The 20,814-nt window shown below is 37.2% G+C and overlaps 1 protein-coding gene across 2 annotated transcripts in view; it reads left to right on the plus strand.

Moving 5' to 3' along the window:
* TPST1 (tyrosylprotein sulfotransferase 1) overlaps positions 1-20,814 on the plus strand; it is a 140,241-nt gene that overhangs the window by 72,093 nt on the left and 47,334 nt on the right. For both annotated transcript variants that reach the window (XM_087417400.1, XM_087417401.1), the window contains exon 3: positions 9,626-9,824. In XM_087417400.1, coding sequence (XP_087273526.1) covers positions 9,626-9,824 — 199 coding nt within the window. The remainder of the gene's footprint in view (positions 1-9,625; positions 9,825-20,814) is intronic.

Here is a 20,814-nt window from a genome sequence, read left to right on the forward strand (position 1 = left end):
TGCTGTGCCTGGGCTCTGGATGTTGAAATATACCAATCTGTCAGGCAATCTGTTTTCAAGTCCCAGTGAGATGAGAGGGTACTGGAAAGTTAATTAATTTATACCCTAGTACACTTCAGCACTAAGTGTTGGTTAATTTCTAGAAGGGCTAAAGAAGTAAGGGAGATTTAATGAGCTCCATCCAGCCTGCACGTTATTGTCTGAAAAAGAAAATCAGGCTCTCTGGACCAGGCTCATTTCTTTCTAATAACTGTGTTCTTGTGAACAAAGAATGACAAACTTTTTCTGTAAAGGGCCCGATATTTTTGGCTTCATAGGTCATACGATTTCTGTTTTAACTATTCAGCTCTGATGTTGTAGAGCAGCCATCAACAGTACAGAAAAAATGGGTGTGGCTGTGTTCCAGTAAAACTTTATTTACAAAACCGGGAGCAGGCCAGATTTGGGCCATAGTTTGCCAATCTCTGCTTTTGAACAATCTTTTGGAAACTGTGCCTCTAGTGGTCATTATCCCCAATCTCTGAGGATCAGAGTTTTCTTAGATCACAAAGCTAGATCACACAGGCCCAACTTCCAGGTCTGCATTCTCCCCACTACACCTTGCTACTCTTAGAAAAGGCAAACTAAATAACTAGAACCCATGGGAAAAGAGGAAAGGTGAGCCCAAAGAGCTGATTTGGAACTAAGAAGCAACTCTTAAGAGTTTAAGTGTGGAAAGTTTGTGTGGCTCACCAACCAGTGACCTCCTGGAAGATTGGGACCACACCCTCTCTTGTATTTTATTTTCTATTTTCTTTTATTTATTTATCCTTCTAGCTCACCAAATGTCTTTCTTGAACCTGATAAGTGCAAAGTAAACACTATTTCTTTCCCCCACTCTCACCCTGTCCCCCGGATGCAGCTTCAGTATATCCTTAGCTCTCGGCATGTGCCATTCTCTAAATGCACCAGCTTCTCTCATGTGTGTGGAAGTTGAGGTGGCCCTTCTGTGAGGAAGGACCTCACCTGAGACGGCCACACACAGATCCTGCACGCCCTTAAGATGTAGTCTTAGATCGGGGTTGACAAATCTGTCCTGTTAAGGGCTAGATAGTAAATATTTTAGGTTTTGGGAACCATATGGTCTTTACCTTCACTGCTCAACTCGGCCATTGCAGCACAAGAGCGGCCGTAGACAATATGGAAACAAATGAGTGCAGCTATGTTCCAATAAAACTTGATGACATTGAAATTTGAATTTCATATGATTTTCATGTGTTATGAAATATTATTATTTTGATTTTTTAAAAAAACATTTAAAAATGTAAAAACCATTCTTAGTTCAAAGCCAGACAAAAACAGGCAGTGGGACTGGATTTGGCCTGTGACCCATAGATTGTTAACCTCAACCTTAGCTGTTTGGTAACTTGGCCTGACTCATGTGCCACCCCAGGAGAAGAATGGCCTAGTTCTGTCATCTGCATTCCCATAATATGGTTTCTAACCTCTGTCGTTACCTTTATCGTGTGCATATTATAATCACGTGTATATGTTTATCTCTCTTACTGGACTCTGAGCTTCTTGAGAGGAGGGCCATGGCCTAGTCAGTCATCTTTGCATCCTTAATATCTAAGACTTGACCTGACACATAGTGGGTATTCAGAAAATGCTTAATTTTAATTTTATGCTCAATAAATGTAAAATGCCATTAACTGCTGTCTTAAAGAGAAACATCTGATTGATATGCAATAGCCCTTCCCAAGTTCTTTTAGAGTTCTGTCTCTTTCAGAAAAGAGATGGTTGGACTTTATCTTTAAATCGTTTATTTGATCATGATGAGTAATGACTTTCACTTTTCTTATGAACCAGTGCTATAATAATCTGGATGAAAAAATAGTAACAGCTGTTGTTTATTGAGCATATACTACATTCCAGTCTCTTAGTCAACTCTAATTTTTCTTTAGACTTTTGTTAACTTTCTGACTACTGTCAATTTACCTCTTTTTCTTTGTTCCCTACACCTGAAACAAAACAAAGCAACAACATTGTATGCTTTTCCTCCATATTACTGTCACCAGATATGGACTCTAACCCAGTTAACACTACCTGTTGTAGTGAATGATAGCACCATCCATTCTGTCCTTCAAGTCAAATCTGAATTCATCTAGACTCCTTTCCCTCCTTCCCCACATATCTAATTGGCCATTAAGTCTTATCAATTAAAAAAAAATCTTATGCACGCCTATGTTCATTGCAGCATTATTCACTATAGCCAAGACATGGAAGCAACCCAAGTGTCCCTCGACTGATGATTGGATAAAGAAGACGTGGTATATATTCATATATACACACACACACCATGGAATACTACTCAGCCATAAAAAAAAAAACAAAATCGTCCCATTTGAAACAACATGGATGGACCTGGAGGGTATTATGTTAAGTGAAATACACCAGAAAGAGAAAGACAAGCAGTGCATGATTTCACTCATATGTGGAAGATAAACCAACACACGGACAGAGAGAATTGTTTGATGGTTACCAGGGGCTAGGGGCATGGGGGGTGGGCACAAGGGGTGGAGGGATGCACTTATAGGGTGACTGATAAACAGTAATGTACAACAAAAATTTCACAATTAAAAAAATAATCTATGGAGTTTCTCTTCTATCTCTATCTCATTTGCTCTAGTTGAAGCTTTAATCATTTCTCAACTCTTGGGATATATAGTTGAACATCTTTACTGGTTTTTCTGACCCTGATAGCCCCTTCCTTCAATCTACTCTTCCCATAGTTATCAGCATTGAATGCTAGTAATGATAATCTGATTATGTCAGACCTGTGATTAAAACCCTTCTGTCATTCCCCAACATGTTCAAGATAAAACCAACTTCCCAGTCATGACATACAGTATGTGACTCCAGTGCTTAACACAAATGTGTTTCAGAATTCAGAAATTTTTGGGTGTATAGAACACATGTTATGTAACGTCCTCTGCTCGTTCTGAGTCAGCGCTCTGTAATCAAACGCATTAATGTTTCTGCATTAAAGAGTATGATTGTTTATGCCAAGTAGAATAAAGACTATAAATAGATTCCTATCAGTTCAGGTCATGTTTTGCTGCCAAACGAGTTACAGAAAAATGTTTAGTTTTTGTAGCTTTTTGGATTTCAGAGTGTGGGATAAGAGATCGTGGCCCTGCAGATATCCAGTGGTCTGCTGGAGCTGGCTTGCCCCAGCTTTAGAGAGCCCATTTTGTGCATTTCTTCCCAGCGCTGCAGTCAGTGACGTCATGTTGGTAGCTTGAAATCAGCCGTGGTGGGAGTATTTGCACCATGGACATCAGTAAATGCAACAAATCATTGCCTTTTTCCCCCTGCAGAGCAGGTTGTTAAACAGTGCTAGCACAGCACTATATATACCTATTATATCAATAGTACATTTGTGTGTTTTTATTGTTGTGGCAAACCAACTTGCTCACTCTGCAGTGTAGAGCAAAAGGCCAAGGTTTTCAAGGAAGCATAGAGTGTAAAAATTAAGATGATCAATAGGATGGCAGTAAGAGAAACTGGGAAAAACAGGAGCTTTGGAGTCACAACATGGGTTCAAATTCTTAACACCATTATTACCAGACTGTGTGACCCTGGGTAAATCACTTACCTTCTCTAGGTCTCAGTTTACACATTTGAAAAATGGGTACTGATAATATCTTTCTCTTAAGGTTGTTTTAAGGATTAAGTTAGAAATCGTATGCAAAGTGCCTGACATACAATGAACAGAAAATGTTATTCGTTATTTACTGTTAGCCTTTTTTTTTCTGGAAGTGTTTATCTCTGCAGACGTGACTCCTATTCTCTTACATTTCTAACGCACCCACAGTGATTATCATGTAGGTTAGCACTTGGATATTCTCTAGTTATTTCATCTTGTGTCAGTTAATCTCCTTACAAAGATATTATCCTTGACTTCTCTTGAGCAAGTTTGTATAAATTAAATTTATAGAGTTCTTTTAGTCATTCATTTAATAAACATTTATTGAGCATCTACTATCTGTTAATATGCTAGGTGCTGGTGATAGTGAGATTAGTAAGACATAGACCCTTCTTATATGCTGGTAGAATGATAGATAGTTGGACAAGGAAGCCAAGTATTTAAATGTAGGGCAATTAGGAGGCTTTTGTAGTAATCTGGGCGAGAAATGATGGTGACGTGAACTAAGGTAGTGGCAGTAGGAATGGAGGATTGTCCTACTCAGAGATAAAGCCTATAGAACTAGATAAGTTGGGAGTGATCTTACTTTCTCCCTGTTTTATCCCAGATCTCTGGCTTTGCCTTGTGAATAGGTGGTGGTGCCATTTATCAAGATAAGATGTACATGAAGAGGAGTAGATTTTGAGCAGGGGATGATGTGGCCAGTTTTGGAACATCTTAGTTTTCTTTTTTTGTTTTTTTTGAAATTAAGAAATCCTGTTTATTAGAAAATACCAATGATAAAGTCAAAAGGCAAGCCATAGAGAGGGTGAAGATATTTCCCAAACATTTAGCCAACAAAGGATTTAGTGTGAAATTGGGGTCACAAACTGCTTACTGTGAAGGGCCCAATAGTAAATTTTTTTTTCAATTATTTTATTGAGGTCATACTGGTTTATGACATTGTGTAATTTCAGGTGTATAATATTGTATATCTGTTTCTGTATAGGCTGCATTGTGCTCACCACCAATAGTCTAATTTTTATCCATCACCATGCATGTATGCCCCTTTACCCATTTCAACCCCCACCCCAGCCCCTTCCCTTCTGGTAACCACTAATCTGTTCTCTTTATCTATGTGTTTATGTTCCACATATGAGTGAAATCATACGGTGTTTGTCTTTCTCTGTTTGAATTATTTCGCTTAACATAATACCCTCAAGGTCCATCCATGTGGTTGCAAATGGCACGTTTTTGTCCTTTTTTTATAGCTGCGTAGTATTCCATTGTATATATATACCACATCCTCTTTATCCCTTCATTAGTTGATGGGCATTTGGGTTGCTTCCGTGTCTTGGCTATTGTGAATAATGCTGCAGTGAACGTAGGGGTGCATAAATCTCTTTGAATTGTTGATTTCATGTTCTTTGGATAAATACCCAGTAGTGGGATAGGGGATCATATGGTATTTCATTTTTTGGGAAATCTCCATACTGTTTTCCATAGTGGCTGCACCAGTTTGCATTCTCACCAGCAGTGTATGAGGGTTCCCTTTTCTCCACATCCTTTCCAACATTTGTTATTTTTTATCTCGATAATTACAGCCATTCTCACCTGTGTAAGGTGATATCTCATTGTAGTTTTGATTCACATTTCTGTAATAATTAGTGATGTTGAACATCTTTTCATGTGCCTGTTGGCCATCTGTATATCTTCTTTGGAAAAATGTCTGTTCATATCCTTTGCCCATTTTTTGATCAGGTTGTTTGGTTTTTTGTTGTTGAGTTGTATGAGTTCTTTATATATTTTGGAGATTAACCCCTTGTCAGATATATGATTTGCAAGTATTTTCTCCCAGTTGGTGGATTGTCTTCATTTTGTTGATGCTTGCCTTTGCTGTGCGGAAGCTATTTAGTCTAATGTAGTCCCATTTGTTTATTTTTTCTTTTGTTTCCCTTGCCTGAGTAGACATGGTATTCGAAAAGATGCTGCTGAGACTGATGTCAAAGAGTGTACTACCTGTATTTTCTTCTAGGAGTTTTATGATTTCAGGTCTTACATTCAAATCTTTAATCCATTTTGAGTTAATTTTTGTATATGGCATAAGATAATGGTCTACTTTCATGCTTTTGCATGTGGCTGTGCAGTTTTCCCAGCACTGTTTATTGAAGAGACTTTCTTGTCTCCATTTTATGTTCTTGTCTCCTTCACCAAAGATAAGCTGTCTGTAGAGGTGTAGTTTTATTTCTGGGCTTTCAATTTTGTTCCGTTGATCTGTGCGTCTGTTTTTGTGCCAGTACCATGCTGTTTTGATTACCATAGCTTTGTAGTATATTTTGAAGTCAGGGATTGTGATGCCTCCAGCTGTGTTCTTTTTTCTCAGGATTGCTTTGGCTATTTGGGGTCTTTCATTGTTCCATATAAATTTTAGGAATCTTTGTTCTATTTCTGTGAAGATTGTCATTGGGATTCTGATTGGGATTGCATTGAATCTGTAGATTGTTTAAGTAATATGGACATTTTGACTATGTTTATTCTTCCAATCCATGAGCATGGAAGATTTTTCCATTTCTTTATGTCATCTTTGATTTCTTTCAAAAATGTCTTGTAGTTTTCACTGTATGGGTCTTTCACTTCCTTGGTTAAGTTTATTCCTAGATTCTCTTTGTTGAGACTGTAAATGGGATTGTATTCTTGAGTTCTCTTTCTGTTAGTTCATTCTAAGTGTATAGAAATGCAACTGATCTTTGTAAGTTGATTTTGTACCCTGCAACTTTGCTGTAGTTGTTCATTATTTCTAATAGCTAATATTTCTGGTGGATTCTTTAGGGTTTTCTATATATAGAATCATGTCTTCTGCAAACAGTAAGAGTTTCACTTCTTCCTTTCCAGCTTTGATACTTTTTATTTCTTTTTCCTGCATGATTGCTCTGGCCAAAACTTTCAGTACTGTGTTGAATAGGAGTGGTGAGAGTGGGCACCCTTGTCTTGTTCCTGTTCTCAGAGGGATGGCTTTTAGGTTTTCACCATTAAGTGTGATGTTGGCTGTGGGTTTGTCATATATGGCCTTTATTATATTGATGTACTTTCCTTCTATATCCATTTTATTGAAAGTTTTTTTTAGCATAAATGGATGTTGGATCTTGTCAGATGCTTTCTCTGCATCTATTGAGATGATCGTGTGATTTTTATTCCTCATTTTGTTAATGGGGTGTATCACATTGATTGATTTGTGAATGTTGAACCACCCCTGTGTCCCTGGTATATATTCAACTTGATCATGGTGTATGATCCTTTTAATGTATTGCTGTATTCAATTTGCCAATATTTTGTTGAGGAGTTTTGAATCTATCTTCATCAGCAAGAGTAGCCTTTAATTTTCCTTCTTTGTGTTGTCCTTGTCTGGTTTTGGTATCAGGGTTATGTTTGCCTCATAGAATGAGTTAGGAAGCATTCTGTCTTCTTCAATTTTTTGGAACAGTTTGAGAAGGATACGTTTTAAATCTTCTTTGAAAGTTTGGTAGAATTCTCCAGAGAAGCCATATGGTCCTGCTTTTGTTTTGGGGAGGTTTTTGATTACTGTTTCAATCTGTTTACTTGCTATTGGTCTATTCAGATTCTCTGTTTCTTCTTGATTCAGTTTTGGGAGGTTGTATGAACCTAAGAATTTATCTGTTTCTTCTAGGTTATCCAATTTGTTGGCACATAGTTTTTCATAGTATTCTCTTATAATCCTTTGTATTTCTGTGGTATCTGTTGTAATGTCTCCTCATTCTTTCTGATATTATTTATTTGAGCCTTCTCTCTTTTTTTCTTAGTGAGTCTGGCTAAGAGTTTGTCAATTTTGTTTATCTTCTCAAAGAACCAGCTCTTAGTTTCATTGATTCTTTCTATTTTTTTAGTCTCTATTTCATTTATTCATTTATTTCTGCTCTAACTTTTTAAATTTTCCTCCTTCTGCTGACTTTGTGCTTTGTTTGTTCTTCTTTTTCTAGTTCTGTTAGATGTAGTTTAAGATTACTTATTTTAGATTTTTCTTCTTTGTTGAGGTGGGCCTGTATTGCTAAAAATTTCTGCATTAGCACTGCTTTTATGCATCCCATGAGTTGGTATGTTGTATTTTCGTTTGCATTTGTCTCCAAGTATTTTTTGATTTCTCCTTTAATTTCTTCATTGATCCAATGGTTGTTTAGTAGCATGTTGTTTAGTCTCCACATATTTGTGACTTTCTCAGCCTTTTTCTTGTAGTTGATTTCTAACTTCATAGCATTATGTCCAGAAAAGATGCTTGATATGATTTCCATCTTCTTAAATTTGTTGAGGCTTGCCGTGTTTCCCACCACGTGGTCTATCTTTAAGAATGTTCCATGTGCACTTGAGAAGAATGTGTATTCTGCTGTTTTGGGATGGAATGTTCTGTATATATCTATTAAGTCTGTCTCGTCTAGTATTTCATTTAAGGCCACTGTTTCCTTGTTGACTTTCTGTCTGGATGATCTATCCAATGATGTAAGTGGGGTATTGAGATCCCCTACTACTATTGTGTTGCTGTCAATTTCTCCCTTTATGTCACTTAATAGTCGCTTTATATACTTTGGTGCTCCTGTGTTGGAGCATTCATAAGTGTAAAGGAACATCTTAGTTTTGAGGTATGTGTAGGGTATATGGGTAGGGTGATCGTATACTTTATCATACAACCTTGAGCATTTATGAGAGTGTGTGGGACGTGCTATTAGTAATTAAGCTGGGGCAATAGGTATAAACTGGACCTGTCCTGGACAAACCAGGATGTTCTTTACACAGGTAAATAATGTTAAGCAAAGACCGTTAGAGATGAAGCCATGTAGGGAAAATGTATAGAATGAAGAGAGCAGTGGGCTAAGTGGAATCCTGGAGAAGTTTTTAAGAGAGGAAAAACAATGTGGCCATTGAGGCAGGAAGGAAACCTCAAGTTGTGGCCTCACAGCATCCCAGGAAAGAATCATTTCATTTTCTCTTCACTGTTGTTTTAGGAGTGGATGCCCTTTGAGGGATTCTTCATCAGATAAAGATTATCTGCTGGGAGAGGTCATTTACTTAAAGATAAAGGGTTTTTATCATCTTTAGAATACTATGTTTGAATGATTTCTTATGTATTATGATGTAAAACTCTCCTGACACTTTTGTTTTATAGTCGTTTGACCAAAATATGCTAATTCAGATCCAATTTAAACCTAGATGTCATTTTATGTTATATTTTATCCTAAGATTATGACTTAGTCAAATATAGTGAATGTAATCATTACAAGCTTAAAGTAAATTTCCATGTCAAGAGGTAGAACACATTTATTCTGTAATATTGAAAATCATAAACGGCACTTCTTTTTCTTTCTTAGAAAATAATGTTCTTCAGGAGGTCAACAGAAAAATAGAACAAATGAATATTTTGCATTCTTAGTGGATTATGGTTGGCTATTTCTCCCCTAAATTTTATTATGAAAAATTTCAAACATACAAAGAATTGAAAGAATCATACTCACCAGCTACAATTAACATTTTGCTGTATTTGCTTTATCACGTATCAGTACATCTGTCTCTGTAGTCATTCATCAATCCATCTTATTTATTTATTTATTTATCATGCATTTTGAGTAAGTTGACTTTTGCTAAACATTCTTATCTTTGTTATTTTTTTCTGAATGTTGTAATTAAAGCGTCAACACATTTTGTGCAGATGTTTTTAGCTGACCCTTTTTCCTATTTCTAGGAATCTGAGGTTGCCAATAATCATTGTCAAATTTAGAAAATTAAAAAAAGTCTGGTAAATAGTGTTAAGCCTGATTAGTGCCCTCTTTCTCAATAGCTTTATAATCCAGACACTTACAATTTTTAAAGTTATCAAAAATAATTTCCACCTGTCTTTTAACACTATTTTTTTGTATTCTACATAAATATTCATTTACATTATATTGTTTTCAGAGTGGAGAGATCTACAGACCAAGTCATCCAGCCAGTCAATGTGGGAGCGCTGTCAAAATGGGTGGGGAAGATACCTCCAGATGTTTTACAAGACATGGCAGTGATCGCACCCATGCTTGCCAAGCTTGGATATGACCCGTACGCCAATCCACCTAACTATGGGAAACCTGATCCCAAAATCCTTGAAAACACTAGAAGGGTAAGTAAGATTTTTAAAGGGAATTGAGAAAACTTGGTGTGGAATTTGGGTCCTGAAAAGTTTTTTCCTATTTTGTTTCTTGCTTTTTTCTTATCAGAAAATTATTTTAAAATAGAAGAATTCTATTTGTAGAATGCTTCATCATCAGAAATCTTCCACTGCATTTTAAGGATAACTGTGGCTCTTCCCAGGAACTCTGGGGACAGTTCTTCGTTTTGCCCAATTTCCACGAATGGTGTTTACTTTTGGGGGGATTTATTCTCGTAATTGATTACCACAAATTTGCGTGAACACCAAGATTATTAGTGACCTCACTTACATCTCGTTTCTTTTTTCTTTGAATCTAATGGCTACTTTACTTTTAAACCTTTCTTTGGATGAGGCATACTTTCTTGATACTTGAACCTAAACATTGGGTACATTAGAAGAATTAGTAAACAGGTGCAATATGCTACCCTCTGCTTAAGAGAAAGGTGCTATTAATACAGCTTTTTCTTTTAAGTTCTGCTCACATCTTTATAAAATACTGTTTCAGAAAAGCTGCAAACACAAAGAGCTATTCTGAATATATAACTTACCAGTTGAATCTACTTCAAATCAGACCTTAATGTATTCTTTTTTTTTTTTTTTTTTTTGGTGAGGAAGCTTAGCCCTGAGCTAACATCTGTTGCCAATCCTCCTCTTTTTGCTGAGGAAGATTGGCCCTGGGCTGACATCCATGCCCATCTTCCTCTACTTTATATGTGGGATGCCTGCCACAGCATGGCTTGATAAGCGATGCGTAGGTCCATGCCTGGGATCCAAAGCTGCGAAACCTGGGCCACAGAAGCAGAGTGCGCAAACTTAACCATTATGCCACTAGGCCAGCCCCTGTATTCTTTTTTTAATTGTGGTAAAATATACATAACAAAATTTACTCTCTTAACAATTATAAGTGTACAGTTCAGTGGCATTAAGTACATTCACATTATTGTGTAACCGTCCCCACCATCCATCTCCAGAACTTTTTTCATCTTTTGAAACTGAAACTACATTCTCATTACCCATTACCCATCCCTCGAGCCCCTGGCAACCACAATTCTTCTTTCTGTCTCTAGATGTATTCTTTTTTGAAATGACAGTTTAAACAAGACAGCCATGTTAGCATAAGTTCACTGATAGGCTGTTGAGTTTCATGATTAAAATTCTTGCCTTTCTCTGGTATTCTCCTGTTTACGTCAGTGTCCTCTCCTTCCTGCAACCTTATAATATATCATCTTTTTATTCTGTCTTTCTTTTGGTACCTTTAATTGACAAACAAATTTATATTTCGTGAAGTTAATTTCCATGTGGATTTTTTTTCTCTTAGGTATTACTGTCATTTTTCTTTTTCTATTCATTAGTGGCTATACAGGAAGAGCTATCTTGTGGTAAAACATGTATGAAGGCAGATTTTTTATTTTTTAAATAATCTTTGTCCTTTTTATACTTTTCATATGTATAAACATTTTATTATAAAAATATAAGCTCAGTATATAAAACTTATAAAATTAAAAAGATAAGAGAATAAAATTCACCTGTATCAAAATAAAATTTTGATGGATTTCTCTTCCTTCTCTGCATGTTGTTAAACAAAGGTAAGATTACACGTCTTACAATCTTACCTTTGTACACACACAATTTTGTATCCAGTCCTTTCCTCTTGATATTCGTGAGCATTTTCACATTGTGCACATGCTTTTTAAACATAATTTTTCATGGTTATATAATATATCACCAAATGGGCCTTTCTGAAACAGCAGTAAGTGCATGAATGAAAGAACAAACAAAAAGTGTGTTTCCCTGGTATAGGTTCTGTAATTCATTTTACCATTTTTCTTTTGTCGTTTACAGTTTTCTCTTTGACAGATTGTGCTACAATGAACATCTTTGCACATATGACATTTTAGACTTTTTTTTAGAGATTAGACTAATAACAGTAGCATTAAACTAGGTCTCAAAGTATCTGAAATTTTTTAAGGTGCTTGATATATGTTGATAAAAAATGTTTTTTTAATTTTTTGAACTACCAGCATAATACAGGTTATTTTAGATTTTTGATAACTTTAGTAGGTTTCATTGATTAATGTAATTGAACATTTTCCAGTTATTACCTATATGTATATGTTCAAAAGAATATATGAACCATCTCTTAGGTTTTAAAAAAGTTTTTTATGTGTTAAAATTTTGTGAACTACATTCTGCTAAAGATAAAGTGCCCATCAGTAGTCCTTGATAATCTCTTGGTAATTAGTAATTCATAGCTTTCTCCTTTGTACAGTATTGAAATGGTTTTTATAAGCCAAGGTACATGTACAAATGATGTTTAGAGATTTCCCAGGCAGTAGACATTATAGTTTTCTTACATGCAAGTTGGCTGGCTAGATTATTCTTGGCTTGCTTGAGCGGTAGATTGGGAAGAATGCTGTGGTTTGAATCCATGTGACTAGAGAAGTTGTTTCATAACACGTTTGTGGCTTTTGAAAGGGTTTCAAAATGCACACTGGGAAAAAAACTTTTTCCCCTCCCCATCTCAGTCTCTAAAGTGACAAATAATTTTGAGGAAAAAAAGGTAAAGCGTGAACTATAATTGCATTTTTGAGCACTTTGTGATAATACATACAAGGTGACATTCTTGTTTTGTGGGGTTGCGTTTCATAGACCTTTTTGCAATCCAAATCCTATGTATTTTCAAAGCCTTTTTGCCTGTAAAAACTCAAATGCTAATATATCCAGCATTGATGATCATGAATGTCCATAAAGTAATGCTTAAAAAGTGATCTTCGATTGTCAGCTGTGACATGAGATGGGCTCCAGAGAAAAAGATGGCTGGGGAGATTGTTCCCATTGTTTATGGGGTGGGAGTAAGAAAAAATTCACGTTTTGACTGGGAATATAGAATCCAAAGCTCCAGGCCTAAAAGTGCTGGTTTTTATACAATTCTGGGTAGTCTAAAAGTACTGGTGTTTGAGTCAGCATGTTTTGGGGACATATTGCCCAATTTTGAATAGAAAATCATGTGCTTCATGTTTGCTGTGACTCAGATGGTAAATTGGAGATGAAACACCAGCATATTCCTTACCCTTTCCCACCATAGTCTCTAATCCCAAAATCGTTGCACATTTCAGTAAATATAACTAACATATTCCTTACCCTTTCCCACCATAGTCTCTAATCCCCAAATCGTTGCACATTTCAGTAAATAATGCCCTTTAGGTTACGTCTTTAGCCTTCTTCCTCCCCCATAGGTTTTTAATCTTTTTAGATTTGCAGACCAATTTGAGAATCTGATGAAACGTATGGATCCCTACCTTAGAAATACAGATACATACATACACAAAATTTTACCCACACTTTCAGTGGATTCATAGGTGCCCCTGAAGCCCATCAGATTAAGGACTTCTGCTTTATAGTCTCCTTGATCAAGCTTATCCTCTCATGTGGCCTTAATTACAACCTATGCTGCTGATGATAAATCTGTGTCTCCCAGTGGATCTCTTTCCTGAACCCCAGCCTCATTATTGCCAACTGCCTTCTGTGTATCTCCACCTGGATGCTCACAAGGACCTCAAATTCAGTGTCGGTGATTGAACATATTGTGCAAACTTGTTCCCTTATAGGCAGAAGCTGGATGGAACTGTTCAGTAAACTGAGCAGGAATCCAGGGTAGAGGTGAGATAAGGCTGTGTTCATCTACATTTGCAGTGTCTCTGAGTCAGTGGGCAGATATGAGGAGTCCTAAGGGCACATGGGTCAAGCCAAAAACAGTTCAAAGATCTGTTTACCAAATCTGAAGAATGAGCCGAAAAGCAGATCCAAGTGTGAATGGAATACCCAGTTGGTATTCTAGTTGAAAACCTGAGTAGATAGTACTAAGGAAGAGCAAGTGCTGAAATGGAAAAGCAGATATCAGGGTGCAGAACCCACAGTGGCAGAGAAGAAGGACCTTAAAGATAATTTAGTGAGCTGGGAGTTGGGTTAAATCCCTGAACCAAACAGTAAGAAGCTGCAGCAGTTGGAATCGATGTTCTTGCATTAAAAGTAGAGCCTGTATTGCACACTTCTCTTTTTTAGTTCCTATACCCAGCAAAAACTGCTTCTCTCTGGTTTTCCTATCTCCGTACATGGCATTCCTATTTATCCAGTCATCAAAGTTAGTTAAGGTTGAGATTATCTAGCTTTGCAGATCACATGTAATTAATTGGTCACCAAGTCTTGATTCTACATTTGAAAATATCTTGAGTCAATCCTCTTTCCTTTCAGCTGCCCTACATCAGTTTCTCCTAGTTTCTCATATGGGTTATGGCTTATTCCTCTTTTTGTATGTGAGTGTGTTTAGTCATTCTTCTTCTACTACATTTTTTATTTTCAGTGAAAATTATTTTTTAAAAGCTCACATCTGAATGTATCATTCCCTTGCATAAAATCCTTGAATAGCTCCACTGGTACTAGGGGATAAAGCCCAGACTTCTTAGAATGGCATTTACTTTTCAAATATTTAAAGATTTTCTAGTTATCTTTTTGTTGTTGGTTTCTAATTTAATTCCACTATGGTCAGAAAACACACACAGTATGGTTTCAGTCCTTTGAAATATATTGAAAATTGCTTTAGGGGCAGCATATGGTGTCACGTGTTCACTTGAGAGAATATGTATTCTGCAGTTGTTGCAGAGTTCTATAAATATCAGTTAGGTTAAGTTGTTTCATAGTGTTGCTCAAATCTTCTAATTCTTATTGATTTTTTTTGTCCAATTTTATCAATTTTGGGAAATATGATTTTGTCTATTTCTCTTTTGATTTCTAGCAAAAGAAATTTTTTTTTTTTGCTTCATGTGTTTTGAATCTATATTATTAGGAGCATACCCTTTTATAACTTCTTGAAGAATTAACTCTTTTATTGTTGTGAAATATCTCTCAATCATCTCTGATGTCAGTTACTCTCTAGAAATCTACTTTGTCTGATATAAACATAGCCACAACATTGTTTTTATGCATACCGTATACATGGTATATTTTTTCATCCTGTTACTCTTAATCTGTGTCTTTATATTTCAAGTACATATGTTGCTTATAAACAGATGTAGCTGGTCTTGTTTATTAATCTCATTTTATAATCTCTGGCTATAAATGGAGCATTTAATCCATTTACATTTAATGTAATTATTCACCTGGTTGGGTTTAAGTCTGCCATCTTACAGTTTGTTTTCTATTTGGACCATCTGTCTTTGTCCCTTTGTTTCTCTTTTCCTGCCTTCTTTTGCATTAACTAATGTTTTAGTATTCCCTTTTCTCTCCTGTTTTGGCTCTGATCTCCCCTTGTTAGCTGTACTTCTTTTTTTGTTTGTTTATAGTAGTTGCTCTCTGACAAGAGCTGCAAACTTTTTCTGTAAAACGCCAGATAGTAAATATTTTATGCTTTATGGGCCATAAATGGTCTCTTTCATCTTTTCTGAAGATCCAGATTTTCATCTGGAATCATTTCTCTTCACCCTAATGAACTTCTTTTAGCATTTCTTATAGTAAGGATATGCTGGCTACTAATTCTTTCAGCTTTTGTTTACCTGAAAATGTCTTTATTTCTCCATTTTATGAAAATATTTTGCTAGGTATATCGTTCTAGGTTGACACATTTTTTGGGAAGAGTTGTTTGTGTTTTTGTTTTTTTTTTTTTCTTTCAGCACTTAAAAGATGTTATTTTATTGACTTCCATTGTTTTTGATGGGAAGTCAGCTAAAATTCTTATGAATGTAGTTGGGTTTTTTTTGACTGCTGTAAGATTCTTTTTATCTTTAGTTTTCAGCTGTTTGGCTATAATGTGCCAAGTTCATTGATCCGCTCTTTTGCCATCTCCAGCCTGGGCCTCAGCTTTGATTAGTTTTCAATTAACCTATCTTTGAATTCATTGATCCTTTCTTCTGCTGTGTCTAGTCTGCTGTTAAACCCATCCAGTGTCTTCATTTCAGATAATTTATTTTTCAGTTCTGGAATTTCCATTTTACTGCTGGAATCCTCTCTCTCTTCACCCATTCTGTTCATTTTTTTCCTCTAAGTTCTTTTAACATATTTGTAATAATTATTTAAAATTTCTTGTCCTTGGGTCTCTCTCTTGACTTTTTTTTCTTAATTATGAGTTATACTTCTTTGCTTCTTCACGTCTTAGAAGTTTTGATTTCATACTGGACCTTTTGTATAAAAGAAATGTAGAGAATAAACTAGATAATATTTTTGTTTTATTTTTCCCAGAGAGGGCATATTCTTTACTCTGTCAGGCAGCTAAGGTAACTGGCAGATCATTCAAATTTCAGTGAGTCAGGGTGAGCTGGAGCTGAGCAGCCGTTTTAATTACAGTTTACTCTGGATTCAAATGAGATTTTATGGCGACCTGGCCTTTAGCCCAACCCACAGTTTCCTGTGTGCTGTAGATAAAGTGTTGATTTCTTTGATTTTTTTCAAGATTTCAGCTGGCAGGGAATTGTGTTAAAGTTTAAATTCGTTTATTTCACCTCAGGATTGCAGCTGCAGCAGGGCCCTAGAACCTGAGCACCACACACAATTGGGAGATCTGTTTCTGCTTTCCAGCTCTGCTTTCACTGCCACTTACTCAGCAGAATTCCCTTGGAGTACAATTGTCAGACTGAGAGATTCGTTTTTACACTTGGGGCTCTTCCAGATTCTAGTCCGTCATACCAGTCTGCAATGTCTCTAAAAGTTTGCCCTTTTTTTGTCTTAGCAAAATTTTTCACCTTTGGTAAGCCTGCTTTTCTGCCCACCTATACCCAGACTAGGCAGTTGATTCAAGATGGAAAGAGGGTTTTTGCTTACCTTTGAAGAACTCATCCTTCATCCTTCTCTGGAATTTGGTTCATTTGGGCTTCTTTGCATCCACTGCTCTTTGATGGCTCTTCAGAAAAGTAAGAAGTTTATGTTTTCTTGTTTGGATGAGAGCAGTGGTCTTTTGAGACTCTGCATTCTAACCATAATGGAACTCCTTAGAATAGTATTAAGACTCTTCTTCTGCCTTCCATCTTCCTCTTCGGCCTCATCTCTTTTTATTCTTCTAGCCACACCACACTACCTGCCTTTCGTTCTCTTAGCACATTCTTATACCTCCATACCTTTGCACTTGTTCCCTCTGTCTTGATTGTCTTTCTTCTCCTCCTCTTTGTCTTACAACTTTGTCCTTTAAGATTCAGCTCAAATGACACGTCTTCTGCACCACAGGTCGTTCTGCTATACTTTGTACCTGCCTTTATTCTTGCAGTGATCACACTGTATTATAATTGTTTATATTATATGCTTCTGCTTTTAGACTAAGGATTTTTCAAAGGCAAGAACCACATAATATGCATTTTGTATCCTGAGCCCCAAACTTAATATTTGACTATTAGTAGGTGCTCAATAAAATGATTGTCATTGGCAAAATAAATCTTAGACATAGGAAGAAGACTATTTCTGCAGCCAAAACAGCTATATTCTGATATGAGGCTCTTGTAGACAATAGTTGGAGTATGTCTCAGTTCACAGGGATTCTGCCTTATGTAAGAAATGCCAATTACAGGCTTACAGAGGTAAGCCTCCAGTGGCTGTGACAGTACTTTATGACTATATCAGTCTGCATTCAGTTGGGGAAAGAGCTAACATGTCATCAGTGTAATAGATCAGTGTGCTATCTTGTGCAATAGTGCGATGATCAAGGTCCCTGTAGATTATGACCAAATGCTGGAGAGTTGATGTAGCCCTCTGGTAAGATGTTACTTCTGATGGTCTTTACTAACAGGTACAGAGAAAGAAGTGTTTGCTTGATCAATAACTACATACTAGATATTAGGAGCTATGTTGATAGCTCTAGTAAAGTTAACACATCTGGAACAGCAAGTGTAATAGGAGTCGCTACTTCATTAAGTATCACCCAATATCTTTCAAGTTTTTGTTGGTGGCACTAATCTCTGCAGTCTCTCTAGGAATACACTGTTGCTTTTGACTTAATATTTTGATAGAGAAGAGCAGTTCTGGTATAACCTCTGAAATGTGGCTTCAGTAGGCTGCCCGTGTATTTTAGTCCTAGGGACCATGATCAGTTAGCTACCACCAAAGATCTCTACAGGTCACACCATTGTGTTTTCCTACTCTACCTCTGCACGTGGGTATAAGGTGTAACCATGTGCCCCTTATTTCTAGTAGTTATATGCCACCATTTGGCTCCGGCCACTCTGAGATCTTCCCTCCTTGAGTTCAAGGAGTCTATTTCATTGGTAGCCTTTCCCACTGTTATTTCTAGCCTGCAGAGAGAAAGTACTGAAGAGCTTTTTAAGGGATGCTTTTGCACCCTTTGCTGATGTATTCTCAGAGGCTTGGCAAAGGAGTGAGTTCTCTGGAGCATCCTGGGGTATAGTTAGGGAGTAAGTGAGCAGGTCAGTCATACATATTAAATACACCCCAGTGTTCCTTGTTTTCTAAGCTTTTGTATAACTTTTCTTTACTGTATACCAAGGAAGTTCTGACATCTAAACTTCATTTAATGTAAGCCACTGTTGGCTTCAGGTTTCAGTCAACCAATTGAAGAAATTGTTAAGAGTTATTCCCAGGTACTCAAGCTAACACATTGCATGCAAAATCTCTTGTTAATGTACCCATATCAATAAATTTGGATTGATCCAACATTACATTTCTTCTGTTCTGGTCTAATAACATTATTATGATTCCTACACTTTACCTAGGTTTTGCAGATACAAAAGGGCAAAATCTTTCACTTCTTTTGGTGTGTACAGAACTTCTTTTTGGGTCAGACTTTGTGTTCATCTCTTTGAGGCCTGCTGGGATTTAAGTCTAGTTATAACTTTAGAAGCAATAAGAGGTAGTGGGTGGATCAATATTCTCCTGCCAGGAGATTGCCTCAAGAGAGGTCATTAAAGGTTCTTTTGGCAAGAGGATGCCAGCTTTTTCAGACAGCGAAAAAAGACTGCCTCTGTTGGCAAGGAAGGTAGGATGACCGACTATGCTGGTTTGCCCAGGACTGAGGCGTTTCCGGGGATGTAGGACTTTCAGTGCTAAAACTGAGACAGTCTTGAGTAATCTGGGAAGGTTGATCACCTTGTAGGTTTCTTGGATTGTTCTGTTGTCAACTTGGTTAACTACCTTTCCCAGAATTCTCTTCCTGGTATGGTTCTAGGACAGAGTTGGTCCATAGAGGAACTTATTTGACATTTAGGAGGTAGAAGTAAAGCAGTGGCTGTTTCTTCCTGGAGGTCTTCTCAGGCAGACGCAGTGATAGACACAGAGGTGCCTGATATTGTTGTACTTGTCCTTGGTCTTCTCCCTTCCACATCCGGCTCTTCCGCCTGAGTTCTGGCCCTGTTGACCAAGAGTGGCTCCTGGTCCACCACCACACCCTTGGCAGCTGACCCACAGAGGTGGTAGCTGCGCAAAGGCAGTAGCTTCCTATAGAAATAATCATGGTGGCTTTACGTCCCTGACTAAATCCTGACTGATACGTAAGGCTCAGCAAAATGTGAGGATTCAAGATCCTCAGCTTCATCAGAATCTTCCCACATATCTTAATTTTCAGAGTCTTGTTCTTTCAGTCAGTGCCTTAACTTTAATATACATGGCTGTCAATTCAATTAGTGTTGGTATTCAACCACCTGCAGGATTACACTTTGAACTTGGTTTTTAAAAAAATCTTGATCCAGTGGTTGTAAGTGATAAGGGCATTCGGGGCATCCATAGAAGCTTTCTGGTTCCATATCAGGACTTGAGGTGGGAATTTAAATCCCTCAGTTTATCACCCTTTCCCCCCCAAGTTCTCCAGGACATTTTAGAATCAACTCCACAGTCCTATATTCTTTTGTTCTCTATTTCCACTGTTACTTTCTATTGTAGCCGTTACTCGTTTACCTGAAGCCTTGTATTTTATGAGCACGTGACTATGGGTGATAAATTAAGTAACTGTTTTGCCTCATGTACCATGGCCTGCTATTGTCCCATTTACCACCTTTGAATCTAATCAAATCAGCGAACCAGTTTTAGCTAAGGAATTCGCTAAATGTTGACCATGATCTCCCAAGAGTAATGACTTGATTTCTGCCTTTCAAGTTCTATGTGAGTTCCTCTCATTGGCAAATTCTAACCTGGAACCATGTAGGGAAGGGGATTCTGGGAAACATAATTCCCAGCCTTTGATAGGAGTGGTGGTGGTATTGAGTTGACAACATTCTAGCATGATGACCCCTCTGAGGGTCATAGCAGATTGGTTCAGGAGTGGGAACCTGACTCAACCCAGGCAAATAAGGGTCCTTCCCTGGAGTTTTTGAATTGGTCCTGGGGGTAGAAAGGTGATTCCTTTCTGGTAATGAAGACCACAGGATATAAGGCATAGGAACTGTTGCTAGAAGTGTTAGACACTGTTGATTGCCTGTTCCCTCTTTCTTGTTGGTAGGAACTATCTCTTAAAAAATAAGCTACAAATTCCTCATATTAATTTTTACAGACTCTCTTGTAGGTGGGATAACCATGTGACCAGTTTTTTCTAGACAATGCCATATAAGGAAATGTCTGCTAGGGGTTTTCTGGGAGTCATTTAGCTTTCTGAGAAAATAAAGAAATGTTTGAAGAAAGCTTACCCCTCCCTTCCAGCTTTTGAACTTTGCTGTGAAAGAACATTATGCTTGGCTCTGCTGCAACCACTTTGTGATCATAAGAGAAGATGTCAGACACACTGAAAAGGACAGAAGAAAGAGAAGGGAAGAGCCTGGGACCCTTGATTTCTGAGCTCCTGAGCCTAGCTCAGGACTGACCATCCACCTCATCTCTGAACTTCAAAGTATTTTGCCTTAATTTTGAAAGTAGGCAGAATTGTTTCCTTCAGGCATTCTATAAAGAATATATAAGGAGGTTCAGAGTAGTGCATTTTGCCATCTCTCAGAATACCTCAGTATGTGTTTGGATGTATCATTTTAAGGCTTCGATTATTAAG

This window comes from Ceratotherium simum, chromosome 26 (genome assembly GCF_057802395.1).
Source record: "Ceratotherium simum simum isolate JZ-2026a chromosome 26, ASM5780239v1, whole genome shotgun sequence".
NCBI classification, from domain to species: domain Eukaryota; kingdom Metazoa; phylum Chordata; class Mammalia; order Perissodactyla; family Rhinocerotidae; genus Ceratotherium; species Ceratotherium simum.